Source organism: Erinaceus europaeus, chromosome 2 (assembly GCF_950295315.1).
Source record: "Erinaceus europaeus chromosome 2, mEriEur2.1, whole genome shotgun sequence".
In the NCBI taxonomy this organism is placed as follows: Eukaryota; Metazoa; Chordata; class Mammalia; order Eulipotyphla; family Erinaceidae; genus Erinaceus; species Erinaceus europaeus.
Genome location: NC_080163.1, coordinates 192,457,788 through 192,478,866, shown reverse-complemented (window position 1 = coordinate 192,478,866; position 21,079 = coordinate 192,457,788). Strand labels below are relative to the sequence as shown.

The 21,079-nt window shown below is 47.2% G+C and overlaps 1 protein-coding gene across 15 annotated transcripts in view; it reads left to right on the top strand.

The window, feature by feature from the left end:
- The window catches only part of CAMK2D (calcium/calmodulin dependent protein kinase II delta), a 268,870-nt gene extending 250,446 nt beyond the window's left edge, over window positions 1-18,424 (top strand). For 12 of the 15 annotated variants that reach the window (XM_060186075.1, XM_060186077.1, XM_060186074.1 and 9 more), the window contains 5 exons: window positions 9,648-9,723; window positions 12,179-12,273; window positions 12,755-12,983; window positions 15,066-15,133; window positions 16,536-18,424. In XM_060186075.1, coding sequence (XP_060042058.1) covers window positions 9,648-9,723; window positions 12,179-12,273; window positions 12,755-12,983; window positions 15,066-15,132 — 467 coding nt within the window. In that variant the 3' untranslated portion in view covers window position 15,133; window positions 16,536-18,424. Of the gene's footprint in view, window positions 1-9,647; window positions 9,724-12,178; window positions 12,274-12,754; window positions 12,988-15,065; window positions 15,162-16,535 lie in introns of those variants that run through there. The other 3 variants (XM_016193974.2, XM_007536346.3, XM_060186080.1) reach the window with 3 other exon arrangements.
- The last annotated feature ends 2,655 nt before the right edge of the window (window positions 18,425-21,079 follow it).

Here is a 21,079-nt window from a genome sequence, read left to right as displayed (position 1 = left end):
AATTTGCAAGCATAATGTCCTGAGTTCAAGCCCTGCATTACAAATACAAAGGATGCTTTGGTTCTCTCTGTCTCTCTCTCCCTCTCTGTCTCTCTCTCTCTCTCTCTCTCTCTATATATATATATATATATATATATATATAATTTTGTTAAGGAGTACAGCTTTACAGATTATAGAAATAGTTCTCGGGGCCAGACGGTGGCACACCTAGTTAAGTGCTCACATTACAGTGCACAAGGACCTTGATTTTTTTTTTAATTTTTAATTATTTAATTTTATATCTCTGCAATAGAAGTGACCATCTCTTTCTTGCTTTCTTATATTATTGATTTAATAATGACCAACAAGTTTGTTGGACAAGAGAGGTACAATTCCACACATTTCCCACCACCAGAGTTCCACATCCCGTCCCTTCCATTGGAAGATTCCCTACTCTTTATCCCTCTGGGAGTATGGACCCAGGATCATGATGGGGTGCAGAAGGTGGGAGGTGTGGCTACTGTAATTACTTCTCCACTGGACATGGGAATTTGCAGTTGGATCCATACTTCCAGCCTATTTCTATGTTTCCCTAGTGGGGTAAGGCTCTGGGAAGGTGGGGTTCCAGGACACATGGATAAGATCCTCTGCCCAGGGAAAGCAGGTTGGTGTCATGGTAGCATCTGCAACTTGGTAGCTAAAAAAGCATTAAGATAGAAAGCAGAACAAATTGTTGAATAATCAGTACCCTAGAGGTAAGAGCATAGCAGATGAGATTTGGGGTCTCCATTTTGGAAATACCTAGTAGGTCTCTTCTGGGTATATTCCAAGGGGACCATGACTTTACTGATTTTTGCCTGAGTCTGACAGCTAACATATAGGTGAGCTAAAGACTTTTATTTTCTGGGGAGATGGTGTCAGAATTGGAAATAGGACTATAAAGCTGGATCAGGGAAGATAGTAGCTTCCAAATATGGAGAAAGTATATAAATACCGCTAATTGTAAACTCCATCAATCTGATCTGGGGCTCACATTCAGCACAGGAGCCTGTGTAACCTCTGCATCCCTGTAGGTCTGAGCTCACATTCCATGGTCACAGCTAGGAACCTTCTAGGCTGCATTCATTTCAGGACCCATCTTCCTCGAGTGGCAGAGTATGTTGACCCAGCCTCTACTCAGAGTGGGGCAGTCCCTACCATGGTTGTTCCACACTTAGGGCAAGGAGTAAGTTTGATTTTTTTGGGGGGGAGGTGATTTTTAAGTGCAAAAACTATGGAAATCACTCTTCTGACTGTTAACACATCATTCTAGAAAAAGAAGAAAAAAATCTAAGCACTAAGAAATAAGCAGTAGAGAACCAGAGGTGGCACACCAGGTTGAATGCACACATTACAGTACACAAGGAGCCAGGTTCAAGCCTCTGGTCCCCACCTCCCGGGGGGGGGGGGGGCGACCCACAAATGGTGAAATGGTGCTGCAGGTCGGTCTTGGTCTCTCTCTCTCTCTCTCCCTCTCCCTTTCCCTCTCTCATTTTCCTTCCATCCCAATGTCTTTTTCTGCAGAATAAGTAATTTTTAAAACGAAAGAAAGAAACAAGCTGCTAATTGCATAGGAAGCTCCAAACAGAAGCTGAGTTGATAGGTGCCTTTTCCATGAGCCTAGCCAGAGCATGAGCCTCTCTTATATGTCTGCCTGTGATAATTAGCCCCTAGAGCAAGTTCTGTACAGAGCAGCAGGGAGACAGACAGTAAAACCACAGGGACCCCAGTTATGTGAAAGGGGGGGTGTAAGAACTAATTACTTCCCTGGACCACTCAGGAAGCAGCTGGCCACCTTGCCACAGTGAGTTCAAAGGCATCTAGATGGCTTGCCTTAAGTTGATGATATTGAAATACTAAAGTAGGCACGGTGGGCTGGAAGGACACATGGAAGAGAGAGAACAGTGGACAGCAGGTGTGGCTTGGCCAAAGCAAGCCCCAGCCCTGGCATGACTTCCACATCTGCTGGATCCCTTGAGCCAGTCTCAGCTCCCTATCTGAGTGAGAGGTGGAGCAGGAATCAGATTAATAACAACATCCTTTGTAGGTGGTACCAGGGGACAAATGAATCCAGGGCCTTGCATTTTGACGGTGTGGCCCAGTGGTCTCCCTCTCCTCCTTAATTTTCTGTCTTTTGGTTTTTTTTTTCCAGTTATTTAAGAATAATTGAAAAGAGTGTGGTGTAAGAGGGGTACAATTGCATACAATTCTCACAACCATAATTCCATATCCCCTCCCATCCATTGGAAGTTTTCCTATCCCTTTTTTTAAACTGATTTAATAGTAATCAACAAGTTCATTGGATAAGAGGGACACAGTTCCACACACACCCCCCACCAGAGTTCCACATCCCACCCCCTATGGGAAGCTCCCCTACTCTTTATTCCTCTGGGAGCCTGGACCCAGGATCATTATGAGGTGCAGAAGGTGGGAGGTCTGGCTTCTGTAATTGCTTCTCTGCTGGACATGGGCATTGTCATGTGGGTCCACACCCCCAGCCTGTTTCTATCTTTCCTTAGTGGGGCAGGGATCTGGAGAGGTGAGGTTCTAGGACACACTGGTGAGGTCGTCTGCCCAAGAAAGTCAGGTTGGCATCATGGTAGCATCTGCAACTTGGTGGCTGGAAAGCATTAAGATAGAAAGCAGAACAAATTGTTTAATAATCAGGAACCTAGAGGTAAGAGCATAACAGATGAAATATGGGGTCTCCATTTCGGAAATAGCTAGTAGGCCTATTCTGGGTATATTCCCAAGGGCCTGTGACTTTACTAAATGTAGGCTGAAAGTATTGTCTGGGAGGATTATGTCAGAGTTCAGGATAGGACTAGAAAGCTGGATCAGAGCAGAGAATGGCTCCCAAATGTGGGGAAAATATATAAATACCATTAACTCTAAACCCCATCGCTCTGTCCCAGAGAAATGAAAGCAGGAAAGAAAGAAAGTCACCAGAGCACCACTCCACCACTGGTGGAGCTCCCCATGGTGCCACTGGATGCTTCCATTTGGTGCTGGGGATCGAATCCAGGGCTTTCTATAAGGCACACATTCTACCAGGTGACGTATCTCCTGGCCTGAGAACTCCATGTTGACAGAGGGAAATGAGTGGAATCGATCAATCGAGGTGATCTAGCCCTTCACCACCACTGACAACTGCCCCCCCCCCCAAAAAAAGCAAAAAAAAACCCTCAGCATCTGCTTCAATTTTGCATCATCTGATCATGGAAAACTAACTTGTAGAAGTAGTTCACTGAGTAATTTCAACAGGCGGCAAAAACACTGTCACACTTTGACAAGTAGCACATTTTAGGCCATTTTGTTTGCAGAACCAGATCCTCATTGCAGGCAGGATTTCACCATGCCTGGGCCACTTTTTAATTCTGACAGAGAGACGGGAGCTTCCTCTGGTGCCATAGCACCTTCCACGTGTTGCCTGGGCTCAAGCCTGGATCACGTGCATGGCAAGGCACACTCCCTGCCTGGTGAGTTCTCTCACCAGCCCTAAAGGTCAGTCTCTCTACCTGGGTTCACTTCCGGTGGCTGGTGGGGGTGAGGGGTCTTAGGCCAAACTAGGCTCCTGAATAAAGTCCATGGCCAAGTCACCTCAGCTCTGTAGTCTATTTGAAAATCCAAACCACAGACAAGCTCAAGTCTGAGTAACTAGGATCTCTGCACTCACCTCAGTTGAAACAGTGATGTCTGAACCTTGACTAGACTTGCCTGGCTAATTCTGCTCGACCTATGCAGGTGGTATATACCCAAACCCAACATCAGAAATGCTGTGGTGGGCAAGAAGGATGTTTAGAAAGTGCTTCGAGGGGGCCGGGTGGTAACACAGCAGGTTAAGTGCACAAGGCGCCAAGCACAAGGACCTGCGTAAGGATCCTGGTTCCAGCCCCAGTTCCCCACCTGCAGGGTGGATCACTTCACAAGCGATGAAGGAGGTCTTCAGGTGTCTGTCTTTCTCTCCCTCTCTCTGTCTTCCCCTCCTCTCTCCATTTTCCTCTGTCCTATCCAACAACAATGACAGCAACAACAACGGCAGCAATAATGATAAGGGCAACAAAAAAAAAGAAAGAAAAAAATGGCTTCCAAGAGCAGTGGATTCATAGTGCAGACACCAAGTCCCAGCAATAACCCTGGAGGCAAAAAAAAAAAAAAAGTGCTTCAAAACAGGAACCTGGAGCCCAGAAACCATTCAGGTCAGCTGTGGAAATCTGAAAACTTTCCATACAGAGCCAGAATAATGCATAAGGTTCTGGGTTCACGTCTCAGCACCACAGATGACGGCAAGGCTCTTCTAGCTCTTTCTCCATCCCCTCTCAGAACATAAGCAAGCCTTTAAAATCACCTTGAAGAGCTGGAGAGCACCTGGCTAAGTGAGCATATTACCATGCCAAGCCCCAGGCCCCCACCTGCTGTCGGGATGCTTCAGGAGCAGTGCAGGAATGTTGCAGGTGTCTCTCTGTTTTTCTCTCTGTATCCCTTCTCCCTCTCAGTTTCTCTGTCCTACCAGATAAAGCAAAACTTAAAAAAAAGGCACATTAAAAAAAATCCTAGTGAGGGGCTGGGAAACATTGTCATAACCTCTAAGGAGAAATGACCAGGCATGTGAGTGGCTAGCTACCAGGAGAGAAGAGTAGAATCCAGAAGAAACCCCAGGTTGAGCGGAGGAAACCGTGGTCCCATCAGCAAGATGAGGAAGTCAGCAAGAGAAAGGAGTACTTGACCTTGTTGGATAAAGAAAGACGCATTTTCTTTCCATGTCCATAAGTAGCCATGCTGTTTAGTGTTTGGAGGGCTTCCATTTGTCACTTGGATAGTCTTTGAAAGGTTGTCTCCTAAAACTCCGCTATTCTGTTGCATTCAGTGGCATGTGGTGGTGGGAGTTCACAGGCACAGTTCAGGGCCTGTGGAGACACATAGCCGATGAACGAAAATTCTAGAAAGAAGGTGGCAGCTGGGATGCAGAAGGCAAGGACAAGCACTGGTGTGATCAGCCTCATGGGGACATGGTGTATGGGGAGGAAGGGGCTGCCAGAAAGTGAGAAGGTGGTGGGGCTAGGGAGAAAGCATAGTGGTTCTGCAGAAAGACTTTGATGGGGGCCAGGCGGTGGCTCACCTGGTTGAGTGCACACATTACCATCTGCAAGGACCTGGGTTCAAGCCCCAGTTCCCTTCCTGTGTGTGTGTGGGCTGCTTCATGAGTGGTGAAGCAGGTCTGCAGGTATCTCTCTGTCTCTCTCCCTATCTTCCCCTCCCCTCACAACTTCTCTCTATCCTATTAAATAAAAATATAAAAAACAACAGTAGATTCATAGGGCCAGCACGGAGCCTCAGCAATAAGCCTGATGGGAAGAACCAAAACAAACAAACAAAAAAACTCATGCCTGTGGCACCAAAAGTCCCAGGTTCAATCCCCAGCACCACCATAAATCAGAGCTGAGCAGTGCTCTGGTGCATTGAGTGAGTGAGTGAGTGTGTGAGTGAGTGAGTGAGTGATAAGGTGGCAGGTGGGAAGGTGGTCACAGTCCTGTGATAGGTTATTTGTATGTGGAGGGGGAGCATGTGTCACGCTCTGTGCCGTTCTGAGGGCCCTGCCTGTCCTCTCCTCACATGTTTGCAAAGCGGAGGCGTGTCTGCCTGGCTACCAGGACCCCTGTGCCAACCAGATATGATCTGCTTGAGAACTGTCGCAACCTCTCCAACACCCGATTGCATATCTGCCCTCAGGTCCCAGGGCTCTTTTGCCCAAAGTGCTGGTGCCAGTCGTGTACCTAGCTTGCACTCCCAGATCTCTGTAGAACAAGGCAAGAGCCCCCCAGTCGCTTGTGATGGGAAGGTTCTCTTGCAGAGCTGCATGGGAGTAACTAGAGCCTGCATGCATAGCAGGAGACCGCCTCCCCTCCTCCTGGGCACCTGTAAATTCCCCGCAATTACTTTTGGGCCCTGTAGCTCCAGGCGTGACACCTCTATAAATAAAGCAGCTGGGTACTAGGTCCCCAGTGAGCCAAGAGCAGGCTGGGGACAGAAGAAGCTGCTGGCATCCTGGGATGTGCCCGGTGACCTTAGGGAGGCTGGCACTTACGGAAGGACAGAAGAGAGGGGGACCCTTCCCAGTGAACATAGGCACCCGGTGGCGGGGTCCCATCCTTCCATGACCACTAACAGTGGAGCTGGTAGCCAGCCCACCTCCTGCCCTGTGGCATTCGTCACTGTGGCATTCGTCTCGGCCTCAAGGCAACTGCGAGACACAAATGATTCATCCCCAGTCTCCTGGTTTCCTCTCCAGAGTCAGCCATCATGTGCTTCCCTGACTCCCTGGTGCTCCTTTCCTCCCTCCTTTCCTCCCTCCTTTCCTCCCTGTGATCCCTGGAGCCCTACCTAAGCCAGCACAGTCGAGTTGCACTTCTGTGACGTGGCACCCAAGAACCCCGGCTAGTGCTGGCGACCACAGCACCCTCCTTTCTGCGCCCAAGAACCAGAGGAGGGGCAACTGCAGCCCAGCCAGTCAGCCATAGCACTCAAGCTCCTGGGGAGCCAGTGAGTGTCTGTCCTGCTGTCTAGAGAGAAAGACACACACACAGACACACAGAGAGAGAGAGAGAGATTAAGAAAAGAAGGAGACAGGCTTTTCTTCTTCTAGCGTTTGCCCTTCTTCCATAGCCAGTCAACAGCGTCAGGTTGAGCCAGATGTAAAGTTTCGAGACCTCCTTTGAATCTGGAGAGGTGGCAGTCGTTGACTGTGTGGGTCATAGTCTGTCTGTAGCCACAGGGGCAGTTCGGGTCGTCTCTGGCTCCCCAGCGATGGAACATAGCGGTGCATTGGCCGTGGCCTGTTCGATAGCGATTGAGGAGGGCCCAATCATAACGTGCTAGGTCAAAGCCGGGTTGACGCTTGCAGGGGTCTGTGATGAGGTGTTTGTTCTTTACCTCAGCTGACTGCCAACTCTGTTTCCAAGAGTCTGGAACAGAGAAGTTCAGTGTAGGCATAGGGGACCAGATTGGGTGACGAGACGTCAAGCGTTGGACAGGGTGGGCGAAGATATCTGCGTATATTGGCAGGTCCGGTCGAGCGTAGACGTGGGAAATGAACTTAGATGATGCCGCATCCCGACGAATATCTGGCGGGGCGATGTTGCTAAGAACTGGCAGCCATGGAACCGGGGTGGAACGGATGGTTCCAGAAATTATACTCATGGAGGAATATAATTTGGAATTGACCAAGTGGACATGGGGGCTACGGAACCATACTGGGGCACAGTATTCTGCAGTGGAATAGCATAATGCCAGAGATGATGATCGTAGTGTGGAAGCGCTCGCGCCCCATGAGGAGCTGGCCAGTCTTGCAATGATGTGATTCCTCGCACCCACCTTTGCTGCAGTTTTTATGAGATGTTCGTGAAATGACAGGGTGCGATCGAGAGTAACGCCAAGATAGACTGGCTGGGCTTCATGCCGGATTCTTGTATCATCAAGCTACACATTAAGCTGACACGAGGCCGAGGCATGGTGTAGATGGAAAACAGATGATACCGTTTTTGCAGTGCTAGGGATTAGTCGCCATTTTTTACAGTAATCAGATATCAGAGACATGTCTTTCGTGAGTGTTTCCTCGAGGATGTCGAACTTGGATGCCTGAGTAGCACAGCAGATGTCATCGGCGTAGATGAACTTCCTTGAAGAAGACAGGCTCTGATGAGGGGACACAGTCTTGGAGGGACTGAAGAAAGGGGTCTTGAGCCAGCCAGCTGAGCCCCTTAGCCGAGCTCCTGCATTCTCTGGCCTTCTTGACGTCTCTTTTCCACACTAGGTCCCGTTTGTCCCAGTTGCCATGTTTTAAGGCATGTGGGCCACATACCAGGCTGAACCTTCCCTCTGCCCTGGGTGAGAACTCGTTACCAGGAGACAGCCCGGGTCCTCAGATGTCTAGAGTCATCTTTCCTGAGTGCCTGCCAGGGGCCTGTGTTCTGTCTTTTCCACAATGGGCTCAGCTGACACGCATCTTTGTTTTCCTGACAAGTGTTCCCACTACCGAGGCCACGAATCATGGACTTGCCTGACTTAGAAACTGAGCTCCTTCTCAGTCCACGTCCCTCCCTGCTCCTGCCTCTATCAGATGTCCTGGTGGTGGGTCCAGTGTGGTTTTTCACCCTTAGAGACCACAGGAATGTTGGAGATGCCTGTTGGAAGCTAGGAGACCCCCCTCACTTGGTTTGCCTCAGGTAAACGAAAGACACTTCTCTAACTCAGTGTTAGTTCTCACCCAGGTAGTGACTTTCAAAGTGATCTCCACCTCCTTGACATTAAGAGAGGAGACCTCTTTAAAGGCCCGTCCTATTTGAGAAACAGGCCTCCTATAGATCTTAACAGTCTCAAGTGAGGCCGTCACAGCAAGTACCATCAATCAGGACTGTCTTCCGCTGACGTGTTGGTGGCTGCTTCGTGCAGAGCTGACTCATGCAAAAAGTTGTCCGGCAGCAAAGAGCACAGATGGGCTTTCTCGGGCAGCAAGACATCCCTCACTGCCTGAGGTGAGCTGAAATCTCACCATTGTTTCCAGAATAGCACTGTCGGAGTCACAAGTAGCCAGCCACCCTGCACCAGAGAAGCATTTTGCCTCCAGCCCACAGAGGCAGCCTGTCTCTCCCAGGAAGACTGGGGCACAGTGCTTCTCCCACGGGGTGCAGAGAAGTTAAGCCAACTGGTAACTGGATGGAACTCGACTACTGGTGTGGTGAAGAGAGAGCATGGGCTGAGTAGTCACATGGATGCTGGAGACACCCTGAGCAGCTCACAGGGGGAAACACCAGAAGCAGATCCCATCAGGAAAGAACTTGCAGAGTCACTGGGGTTTGAGAAAAGCCTCCGTTAAAAACAACCGAGGACAGAGATGAATGGCGTTTAGGGTTGAGGTGAATGGACCATGTCCAGGGAGCCTTTGATTCCCTGCCTGTGTGCAGTCTGGATTCACAGCTGCTTGTGCAACTTGCGGGGTTTATTTTACTAAGAGCTCCCTTTTTGTGGTGTAGACAGAAAACACAAATTACGTAGTCAGTTAGACACCCACATAAGATACGCCCTCCCCACTGCCACGCCATATGTCCTCCAGGGCTGGGTCTTAAGTGACAGGTGCCCCCCCCCCCCAGGTTCAAGCGATGCCACTTGGCCTTTGTGGAAAATCCTCACTCCCACCTGTTCTCAATTAACTAAAAGAAATCTAAAGAGGGTTTCTGCTTTCAGAACAAAAAAGCAACTGTGTGACCAGTATTGTTTTGGCAGCAGCTATGTGCACCCCAGAGAACAAGAGCCCCCACCCCCAGATCCTCCTTCCCAGAAACTGCTTTCTGCAGACTGCGTGCTTATCTTGCCGCTGTCTGTGGCTGCCCTCCTAGGACTTGTGTGTTATTTGGTAGATGGTTTGGGGATATAGAAACACTCCAGCTGATTTTCATGTCGGCCAGTGGTCCTTGCTCCTGTGCTGTGCCGTTTCAGTTTGGGAACATGTTCCATGGGCACACTCTTATTTGGGGATAGCAGGAGAACCATATTTACAAAAAGTGGCAATACCATTAACGTGTTGTATAATTTGTCCTTTATTCTCATCACACCATTCCATTCTCTACCTTTAGCACGAAAGCAAGAGATCATCAAAGTCACTGAACAGCTCATTGAAGCCATCAACAGTGGGGACTTTGAAGCTTACACGTGAGTCATCCTCCACCCCCAGCCCCCTGCTCTCACATAGAGGGCTCTTCCCCGCACACCTTCACGGCTGTTCAACCCCAGGTAGGATTTGTCAACAGCAGCTTTATCCCATGGCATTAATGACTTGGGTGTTGTCAGGAGAGAAGTAAATGGATTTAAGGTCTCAGAGAAGATAAGGCTTATACCTGGGCAGCCAGGACATGACCCAGTGGGGAAAGTCTGCTCCTTACCCCGCTGGAGGCCTTGGACTCAGTCCCCAGTACCTGGGGGTGGGGGGAGTACTGGATGGTGGAGCCATGCCCTGGTGTCTTTCCCTCTCAAACATTCAAACATGTAATTTCGATATCGAGCTGTTAGACTGGGAAGCAGCTCAAAGGTGGTGTCACATATACACAAGGTGTCCTGGGTTCACTCCGTGGCAACACACATATTTTATTTCAAATAGAAGACTTCTTCCAGGACCAAGTGCAGAAAGAAGCACAGACACAGTTCCTCTTGAGATGCTCACAGTCCATGTGAGCAAAGACACAGGCACAGAATGGATGTGTTTGGGCTCAAGAAGGCTCCCCTTTGCCCCCAGACCCCCAGCCTCAGTCCTGAGGTGCTGGGTCAGAGCCGGCAGTGGGGAGGCTGCACCCAGCACCACCCCTGTCCCAGAACAGCTCTGCCTCATTTTGCCACTTTCCCATTCTTGTGCTTTATCTCTGAAGAGAATTTGAAGAGAGGATTCAAATGCTCAAAGTCTGCAGACCTCTAGATCCTAGGAGCTCTGGATGAAGATGCTCTAAGCTAAGATAGCAATTAAGATTGTAACTTGTCTGTGAATTACTAGGTCAACTCTTGATATTTGGATACAATTAGAAATTACTCTGAACTGTCTTTTTACACCCTACTAGTGAGGACCTCTTGAGCAAAACAGTTAAATGCAGTGGGGGTGGTGGGGAGAGAGAGATTGCATCTGATCACTTTAAAGCAGGGGAAGAGCACATAACCCAAGATCAAGCCCAGTTTCCACGGCACTGAAGGAGAATTTGATGCTGTGGTCTTTTCACACACTGTCTGTCTAAAATAATATTAATCAGAAGTTAGCAAACAATAAAGACTGTGAAAAGGCATAGGGAGTTTGTTGAAGGTGTTTAAAAATGACTCTTGGTTTGCTTTTTCTCACAAGAAAGAAAGAAAAAAAAAAAAGGACAGTCTTTCAAGATTCTGGCTTCTGGTGGTGGTAACCATACAGGAGTGGCTATTTCCTATATTCTCCAATAGGTTAGACTGTTTTTGTAAGGTAGTTCCTTGAGACATGGCATGAGTTGAATAGTGGCCTTGCCAGTGGAGGCCTGTATTCTGTCCTGACCTTGTACTGTTGGGTTCAGGACGGCCTGATAGAACCTTCCACAGAAGAGCCATCTGCATGGCTGAGTATGTGGGTAAAGCTGTCAGCTGGCCCTGACAATGTCTGTGTGTTCTCTCTCTCTCTCTCTTCCCCATTCCTCCCCCCCCTTACACACATACACACACACACACACACACACACACACAGCAGCAGCAGCAGCAGCAGCATTGTCAATGCTTTCCATAGCTTAATATCCTAAGCTTGTTACCACACAGGCACACACACAGATGTAGAAAGAAAGGTAGATTTGTAAAGAAGGGAGTAGGCCCTGTGAAAATCAGTTCTGTTCTGCCTCCTCTGCTGTCCCTTGTCTTATGTCTTGTGTGCAATGCTGGGATCCAACCCGGAGCCTCACACACATGAAGCTCTACCACTGAGTCACCTCCCTGGCCCCTGGTAATTCTGTGTTAAATAGCTAACTTTCCCAAGGAAGCCCCACTGACTTTCTCTGCACGTGGACTGTGCTGCACTTCTGTGTCAAATTGTATTTATAGGACTAAAAAGGGAAAGCTAATTTGTGCACTGGAACCCGTGTTTTTGAAAATTTAACAAAACAACGAGCTCAGTTATGTCTTGGTGACATCACCAAGAAAGTATAGGATGTGGTAACAGCCTTCAAATCAGTATAAAACTATAAAGGCTTGACATGCAGAAAGGATCAACGAGTTATTCCAAACGTGTTTCATTTCAGAACCAGAGTTAGCTGCATGGAGCTTACTTACCATGTGCCTTCAACGTGGCGTGCATTTAAAAGTCATGAATCTAAGAGCAAGGAGGAACATTTGGACAAGCCTGAGGACTGTTCCTTAGATACCCAGAATAGTTTTCTCATGGGCTGCCCTCTGCTGTCACTAGTCACGTGTTAATATCTTGTTCCCTCAGCGTTTTCCACAGAATGCTGACTGTTCCTCAGCCTACCTTACCAAGGAGAATACTGGAAGTCTCATATTCTTGGGAGATTTGGAGACGTCTCCACTGACTGATGTATATAAGAATGAGTATACATGAAACAGGAAAACATTTTAACTAACTCACTGACTGGCTATTTTATTCTCCTAACAGAAAAATCTGTGACCCTGGCCTAACGGCTTTCGAGCCTGAAGCTTTGGGGAACCTAGTGGAAGGGATGGACTTCCATCGGTTCTACTTTGAAAATGGTACGTGACTCCTTCACTGCCTAACATACCTTTTCCAAATTCCACTAGAGTTTATCCCAGATGAAAAGATTCTCTGGCTTCTCCCCACAAGAGTTTTTTTACCTCAGCCCAATATTTCACATCAGACACATTTTTTATGTTTGGAATATACAACATGAGTATTGACAGACTTGGAAGAATTGGGGTGGGCTTTGGAGAATGACTATAGAAAAAAAAATGACCTTGGCATTTTGGGTACATCCCATCTAAGCCCTAGGAGGCATCTGACAGAAGCTGTAAAAATGAGCTGACAAAACATGAACTAATCATTTCACGTTTTCTATGGAGATCAGTTATGTAGGAACATGAGAATCCCGCAGTACACAGGAAGAGCATCAGTAGCATCACCAAGCCTTGGCCCCAAGCACGGTGTGGACTGGCTCTGGTTTACTCGACGTTGAGACTAGGTCTGACTCCTGTGTGACCTTCCTTCTCTTTCCAGCTTTATCCAAAAGTAATAAGCCCATCCACACCATCATCCTGAACCCCCACGTGCACCTGGTGGGCGAGGACGCCGCCTGCATCGCCTACATCCGGCTCACACAGTACATGGATGGCAGCGGGATGCCCAAGACCATGCAGTCCGAGGAGACGCGCGTGTGGCACCGCCGTGACGGGAAGTGGCAGAACGTTCATTTCCATCGCTCGGGGTCGCCCACAGTCCCCATCAAGTAAATATCCCCCGCGGTCGGCCTCTGCGTCCACGGGCCCCTGGCTGGTCTCTCTCCCTTCTCCCCTCACCCCCACCGCCACCCCTTGTCAGCAGCAATGGTGTCTGTCCTGTGGGAACAGTGTGACCCTGGTGTTCAGTGGCCCTGGTGGGAACAGAGGCCCCTGTGAGCAGGGAGCCTAGGAAGTCACTGGAAAGAGCAGCCAGACCAGCTGTCTGGAGGCTATGACAGAGCAGCAGGTAGATGACCCTGTGACACAGCGGCTGGAAGACAACCGTGGAGCCCGTTTCTCTAAGGATAAAGTCAGGAGGTTCGCGCCTTGGTAGAGCAATCTGCATCTGACCTCATCATCACAGTGGGTCCTGGGAGGGGATGTGGGGATGGAAATAGAGAGCAGTTTCTGAAAAAGGAGCTTCACAGATGACCCATGGAGACTCAGTTATGCATACTAGGAGAACTGATCACATTCAGCATATGAAACATGTTAGGTGGGGGTCGGGCAGTAGCACAGTGGGGTAAGTACACATGGCAAAAAGAGCAAGGACTGGCTTAAGAATCCCTGTTGGAGTCCCCGGCTCCCCACCTGCGGGGGGGGGGGCACTTCACAGGCGGTGAAGCATGTCTGCAGGAGTCTGTCTTTCTCTCCCCCTCTGTCTTTCCTCCTCTCTCCATTTCTCTCTGTCCTATCCAACAACAGCTATAACAACAATAGCTATAACAAGGGCAACAAAAGTGGGAAAAGTGGCCTCCAGGAACAGTAGATTTGTAGTGCAGGCACCGAGACCCAGCGATAACCCTGGAGGCAAAAAAAAAAAAAAGTGTTAGATATTTCAGTGTCTGTCCATACTAGTCTAGCTCAGAGGTCAAGTTTGCTCTCTGCCAGCCCTTAACTAGTCATATACTTGTTACACATCTCCTAGGTGCTTAACTCCTACCAGATTAAATGAGGTAAAAGATACTGGTAACAAGGAGCTTGTTCTAGTTCAGAAAACAAGACATCACTAACACAAACAAAGAAACATGATGATGTAATTTAATTATCAGTTTCAAGGTAGAAATGGCAGAATGGACTCAATGACCAGTGTAGCAAACTCTATTCCACTTTGACAGTACTCTTGGTCTACAAGATAGAATTCCTAACAAGATGGTCTTTGGGCTGGAGATACAGCACAGTGGTTAATCAAAGAGACTTTCATGCCTGAGGCACCAAAGGTCCCAGGTTCAGTCCCCAGCACCACCATAAGCCAGAACTGAGCTCTGGAATAATTAAAAATAAAAATTAATAAAATATTTTTTAAAAAAATTAAAAAGATGGCCTTAAGTGATGCATAGAATTTGTAGACAAAGGAAGGTCCCACAAGCAAGTGAGGGAAGCTAATCCAAGCTCAAACATCATGAAGAAAAGCAGTGTCAAGACCACCCCATAAGGCAGAGAAGACAGAAGGTGTGGCAGGCTGGCTCTGCTCGGGACGGTAAAGGGACTAATGGCCTCAGCAGCGACATGGGAAGGTGGAAACAAAAAGGGAGCGTGAGACTCCACGGGAGTTTGGCCCCACTGCTGGGCCGTATCCCAATCATCACATCAAAACCCCCTGGTAATATTTGGGGGGCCAGTGGAGATTGGCATGGGAAGATCAGTTCATACAAACAGCCACTCGACTCACTAGAATCTGCCACTGGCAACTGTGGTAAATCCCTTTCTTGGAACATGTTCCTGGGTGGTCTTCCGAGAGCCCCCATTCCCACCCCACCCCCGTAGCCTTCATGATTACATATCACAGTTGGTTTGGTAGAGAGAAAAAAAGTGGAGTCAATAAGAACACAGAGGCTGGAAATTAATTCTGAAAATAGTAGCTGTGTAATTAAGGGAAAGACACATAAAAATGGATACAGTAATTATGAAGAGCTCTAGCTTAGCGTGGTTTTTATTGCAAAGAAAGGATGGTACAAACTGCCAGTTGAGGACGAGAGGGAGTCACTACAGGCACACAGTGCCAGAGGCCCAGAGTGGTGGTGGGATAGAGCCTACGTAAGAAAAGTTCATTTTGCACCACGTGGCTTAAGTGGGGCTTCTCTTAATAGGCCATCCTGTATTCCAAATGGGAAAGAAAACTTCTCAGGAAGCACCTCTTTGTGGCAAAACATCTAAGGTCTGCAAACCATTCACATATGGGTCTTGTAAGTAACACCCGGCTCCGCTTACGGGCTCGCCGGAGCCCCTGACTGAAAAGCCGCGTGGCTGCTTCTCCTCCCTTTGAGGAGATTCCCCCCCTTGTGTTTTCATGCCGTGAAAACCAGCAAAGGCCTCTGAACACGGGAAGCATTTTTGCATGAGCTCTTAAGCCTAACCTTTGGTCCCATTTGACAGCAGAAGCCGCCATTTTGAAGGTACTCAGCACTGAGAAAGACTCTTCATACGAACTGTGGTCTTGTAGAATACCAAGGAGCTCTCACTTTAAATGCAATTAAGTCTGGATCATGCAGACAGCTCTCCATTATCTGAACCCTTTGATTTGATTTTGATTTTGATTTTGTGTGTGCGTGTGTGTATCTGGGAGAGTGGGGGGTGGAGGGGGACTTGAGCGTCCGTCAGCCGTGGCTGTTGCGTGGGTCCAGGGATCAAAACCAAGAGACCGCTCGCCTCCCGTGCACTGGCTCCTGACCCCAGCATTTCATCTGCCTCAAGCTTCTGCAGCCTTGGATATCTAAACCACTCTCCACAAGGCTGTAAATCCCTGCTTTTGGCTCAGGTTAATATGTCAGTTAATTGGCTCTGCCTGACTGGGTTATCACACCATTTGACCACGAGGGCAGGCAGGCCACACAAGGAACTCAAGCAGAAAGTTAGAGCTCACAAAGTGGGTATTCCGGAAGGTAATTGAAAGTTGGCTGGGACTCAAGCCCTGCCTGGGTCCTCATGCTTTCTTTCGACTACCTCCCAGATCCCCCTGGGCTTGGCCAGGGATTTTAAGGTCTGCTACCTCTCCCCCTACTTGTTGGTCTAAAGAAAGATTACCTCCAATTAAATATATATATATATATATATATATATATATATATATATATATATATATATATACCAGCTTTACTTCTGCAGATGATGTGTCCCTTCTAATTTGACTTCTAGGTTTGAACAGGACAGAAGCTAAAGGTGAAATTGGACTTTGAGTCTATGGAGCCAGTTAACACTTGTTAATTGAGCTAGTAAACGAGGAAGACTCCAGGTGCATGTTTAGGCTGAAGCATGGAGTCCAGGCCTCTTCCCTTTAGCTCACTCAGCTCAGCTCCACACAGACAAACCGACACAGAATTCACACCTATTTCCCCTTTCAGCGTTGCCTCTGTGTGACACCCCGAGTGCTTTATCTTTGACGATCACAAGCCAAGCCATCCCACAGAGCCCGTCCAGTCTCTTACTTCAGTGAGGCTATACCACCCCACCCCCCGGAGCCTAGCCAGGGCTCTGACGAAGCCGCATGCAGGTATTTCTGTCAAATAACACGATTTCTCTCCCACCCAACCCACCCTGCCCCTTTTCTCATATCCTTCCAGCTAAACGTCAGCAGTGCCACTTCTGCAGTCTCTGTTCTCCGGGCACCAGGGCCGTGCCCCTCGTCTTCATGCATGTTTCCGAGTGCATGAGGCTGTGAAGGTTCTCCACGTGCTGCATTTGTGACTCAACCCCTTGTCATCAGCTCTCCTTCCTCCACACTGTTTACACACCAGCCCTGAGGATTGGCCTCCAAGGCTGAAGTCACTGCAGGCAGACAGGGGAGGGGGCCAGGAGACAGCCCCACCTCATCCAGTTTCTCCATTCATGCCAAGACTCAACAGACTTCAAAAAACAACCTGCTGTTCCCTGAATGACAGTTTGTAAGAAAAAAATGTCCTTTTTTTTTTTTTTAAACTCCTTACTGTTCAACTGTTTGGGCTTGTTTAACAAAAATAAAGGGGGTGGGGGGGCTCCAATTTCCAGGTATGGTGCTGGTTTGAAACTGGCAACTAGCACTGAGAACTTTGTTGCCATTTAAGAATGTAAGAGGGTCCCAGTGTGGGCGAAAGTCACTGGATGTGCGTGGAAGCGAGAATTGGTTCACTTGCTTCCATCTGAAGTCCTCTCTCTTTTTGGTCAAAGTGGAACTGGAAAAATTCATCATCTGTGAGTTTGATCACTTTTGAATACACTCACAGAGTTCGCTGAATTAGGAGTCTTCTGTTGCTTTCTCAAATCTCTTTGCTTCTTTTCATCCTGTTTCTTTGTTCCAGTTGTTTGCTTCCATTTTGTCTTTTTTTTCTTCTTTCTTTCTCTTTGGGGCGGGTAGGGGCAGAGGAGCAGGAAGATCTAAGTAATATGCGAAGAAAGTGAAGTTTGCAAAATGACGGCAAAGGAAAAACCAAGACCTTGAAGCAGGTGGCTAAGTCCCACTTGGAGAACCTTCAGGGGCCACCGGAATGTCCTCTAAAAGATTCCCAAGGGGTTTTTACCCCACTCGGGCCTTAGTCTGGACACAGGGGCCCTGTAGTGAAATCCTTTCAACTTCTGATCAAAGCTAGTCTGTTCCGACTTTACTTCAGCACACCTTGCTATTGGGGGAGAGTTCCAGGAGGCTCCCCAGTGGATGGAGAGTCTGATTTTTGTGCGAAAGTTCTTGGTTTTGGCTGTGGGTTGGGGCACCCCTCCTCAGTGACTGGGTGTTTGTTTGTTTGTTTGTTTGTTTAAAGTCTGGAAAGGCCTGCAAAGCATTTTCCATTTTTTCTGAAGCATTCTAAACTGGATGCTTTGTGACTTTTTTTTTTTTTTTCAGGATAACATCTCCTCCCTGGAGAAGTTAGAATTTTCCAGTTAGAAAGGAAGGGGCGAAAGGTAAGAAGGAGGGAGGGAGGGAGGGAGGAAAGGAAGAAAGGAAGGAAGGAAGGAAGGAAGGAAGGAAGGAAGGAAGGAAGGGAGGGAAGAAAAGGGAGTTAGTCAGGCAATGCCCCAGTCACCATTGTGCTCCTCAGGTGTCTATTTCTCCAGTCCCTGTGTGGCATTTTCTCACCCTGAAATGCTATGTACTATGTTCTGCATGGTCTCCCACCCACATTCTTTTACCACCATCCTCAGAAAGCCTATTTTTAAAACAGATGCAAAAACAAAACACACACACACACCCCACCTCTCTCTTCTCGTTTCACCTTTCTGTGATTTCCTGAATCACCTTAGATATTGTTGCTAGTGGATGTATGGTAGATGGATTGAAGCTTTCCTGATAATTATTACACGATTCAGAACAATATATATTTAAAATAAATATATGCAGTCAATGTATTGAGCCATGTTAACCTGCCAATGAGATATGTGAAAAAAAAAGTAATGGCCTCATTTTTCCCTTTATCATTTCTTTTAGCTTTTTGTGAAGCAGCTACACGTGGCATACAAGTACTTTTAAAACACAAGTAGATATAGAATGGTTTTCTTTCTTCTTCTTCTTCTTCTTCTTCTTCTTCTTCTTCTTCTTCTTTTTTTTTACACCCTTAACTTAGCATGTGGTGTAGTATTACTGCAGATCAGATTTGTTTTCCACACCACAATGTGAGGAGATTGTGTATTCATTCTCTTCACCACGGTTGGGTTACACATTGACTATCTCCTCTCATTCTGACACACTGCAGTTTACCATGGACACTGTACATATTTCTTGCCATAATGGTAAATGACTGATTGGTATATTTAAGAGTTAATAAATTTGTGATTTCTGCTGACATGATGCGCCATTCTGGTCCATCGTGTGTGTGTGTGTGTGTGTGTGTGTGTGTGTGTGTGTGTGTGTGTGTGTGTGTGTCCCTGTTCCTGCCAACGTGTCACGTGGCTTCACTGTGGGCACTGAATAGTGGTCTCTCTGGGGGGATTCTTTCTGAGAAAGGGTTCCAAACCATGAAGAATCCAGCAAGTCCCTACACAGTGCTCTTCAGTTCCCCCCAAGCTGAGCGGGTAAGCAGCGCAGTGCTCTCATTCTCCACGCCCCCTCATCTCCAGCTGGAGTTTCTCAGCAGAGTGTCTGCGCCCCACACACCTGAAGACTATTTGCTTCTTCCTTGGGGTCGTCTGCCCCTCCTCCTTCAACTTCATTCTTATTCATTCCCTAAACTTCAAGAAGGTCGTCCTCAAAAGTTGAGAAAGAAGAATAGAAAGAGAAGTGCAAAGCAGAATCTGACTGAGTCTGGAGTATTGCACCAAAGTAAGAAATCTCTGTGGGGAGAGAGAGTGTAGATGTTCAGCTCTACTATTGTGGGGTGGGGACAGGACACAGACCTTTGGTGGCGGGAATGGTGCTGATATGCATGCCTATGGACTTAGTGTTAAAAATCACTAATCGATATTAGAGGGGGAAATGGATTGAATGTCTCAAACTTTTGGATGCATAGACCCCAGTTCTGAGTATTTACTCCGTCAACCTAAGCACTTAAGGTTTAAAAAATTAGTAAACTGAATTTTAGCACTGGGTTAAATTTTTAATGTATTTCTAATAACTTTTTGTTGTTGTTGAAATATTAAGTCACCTATAATCTTAGACCAGGAAAACCAGGAGCAACTGGTTTTGTCAGTATCTAAGATAATAGCTATTTGTAAATAGCATTAAGTGGCATAAATCATGGTAAGGTCTTATATGGTACACCAGATCCTAACCATGGTATTTTTCAAAGTAAATGAACTTCCCAGATGACTTGGTTGTAATAAGTATCTATTGCCTTCTCAAACTCTAAAACAGCAGGAACCTTCCCTTTTCCTATAATGCCCATATTTCTCCCAGTCCTGGCACCTTTGAGGCATGGACCACTTTCCTGCATGCTTCTCTTGACCCACACCATTCACTTCTGCATCTGCTGAGCTCAACCAAGTCAGTGCGATCAATACCACCTGGACATGTTTCACTTTGGATTGAGTCCAGAGATGCCAGGCCTTCAATCTCAACCCTTCAGCTCCAGTACTCTGGTGAGATCATTTCTAGCTCACAAGACTCCTCAATTCCATTTTGGGTGGTGCACTTCCTAACAAAGCCACAGAACCTAGATACAGACCAGGGCCCATGCCACAGAGCACATGTGCACATGTATCCATAAGGGAGGGGAAAATATACACCTTAAAATAAAAGTGCACAATAGTTTTCCGTGAGTCAGTAAGTGCAACAAGCAAGTAGAAAGACCTAAAACACAAAAAAAGACACCATAAAGTACTTAGTCAAACCGCTTCTGCTTAGACCTAGATACCCTCCTCACCCACTGCCTAGTTCAGGTCCCTCAATTACTGTAAGCCTAACCTTGTCAGATGCATTTTTCACTGTGTCCACAAGGCGGCAGCAACACACCATAATCCCAATTGCATTCTGTGTTGTGTGGCTTTTTGCACAGTGGATTTTAACACGTGAATGGCTCAATTTACTCTCAAAACTAGTATTGTATTTTTCCCCCTCTGGTGTATTAAGTATCTGGTGTTTAGAATATATTAACTTATTTTCCACGAATATCTTTCTTTAGTTAGGCACCTGGTAGATTCCAGGGATCATGACTGACTTCTTTTTCATTTTTAATTTAGAGGTGAGAGCCAGTGAGGGAGAAATGTGGACAGAGAGATATGAATGCAGATGGGGAGAGATAGGGAGGGAGAGGGAGAGAGAGAGAAACTACAACATGGTTCTCTCTCTTGTGAAACTTCCTCTGTACAAGTGTTCTCATATACTGACTGGTGTTTAAACAATTTTCAGTCTCTCTCTCCTTCTCTCTCTCTCTCTCTCTCTCTCTTTCATTGCCACCTGGGTTATCAACTGGGCTCTGTGCCTATAGGATGAATCAATCACTAGTCCGGGGGACCATATATTCCCTCTTTCTGTTTTTCCTTTCTTTTTTCTTAATTTGATAATAGGAAAGACTTGAGAGAGGACAGAGTGCATTGGAGCCCCTGTCAACAACCGTTCTGTGTGAATCATGAAACTTCCCCAATAAAGTGGGTTTTTAAAATGCTTAGTAAGTGTTTAGGTCAAATATCAGCACTTTTGCTCTACTGTTTATAATTGTGTATAAAGATACTTGCCAGGTTTTTATTGTTTGTTTTTACCAGA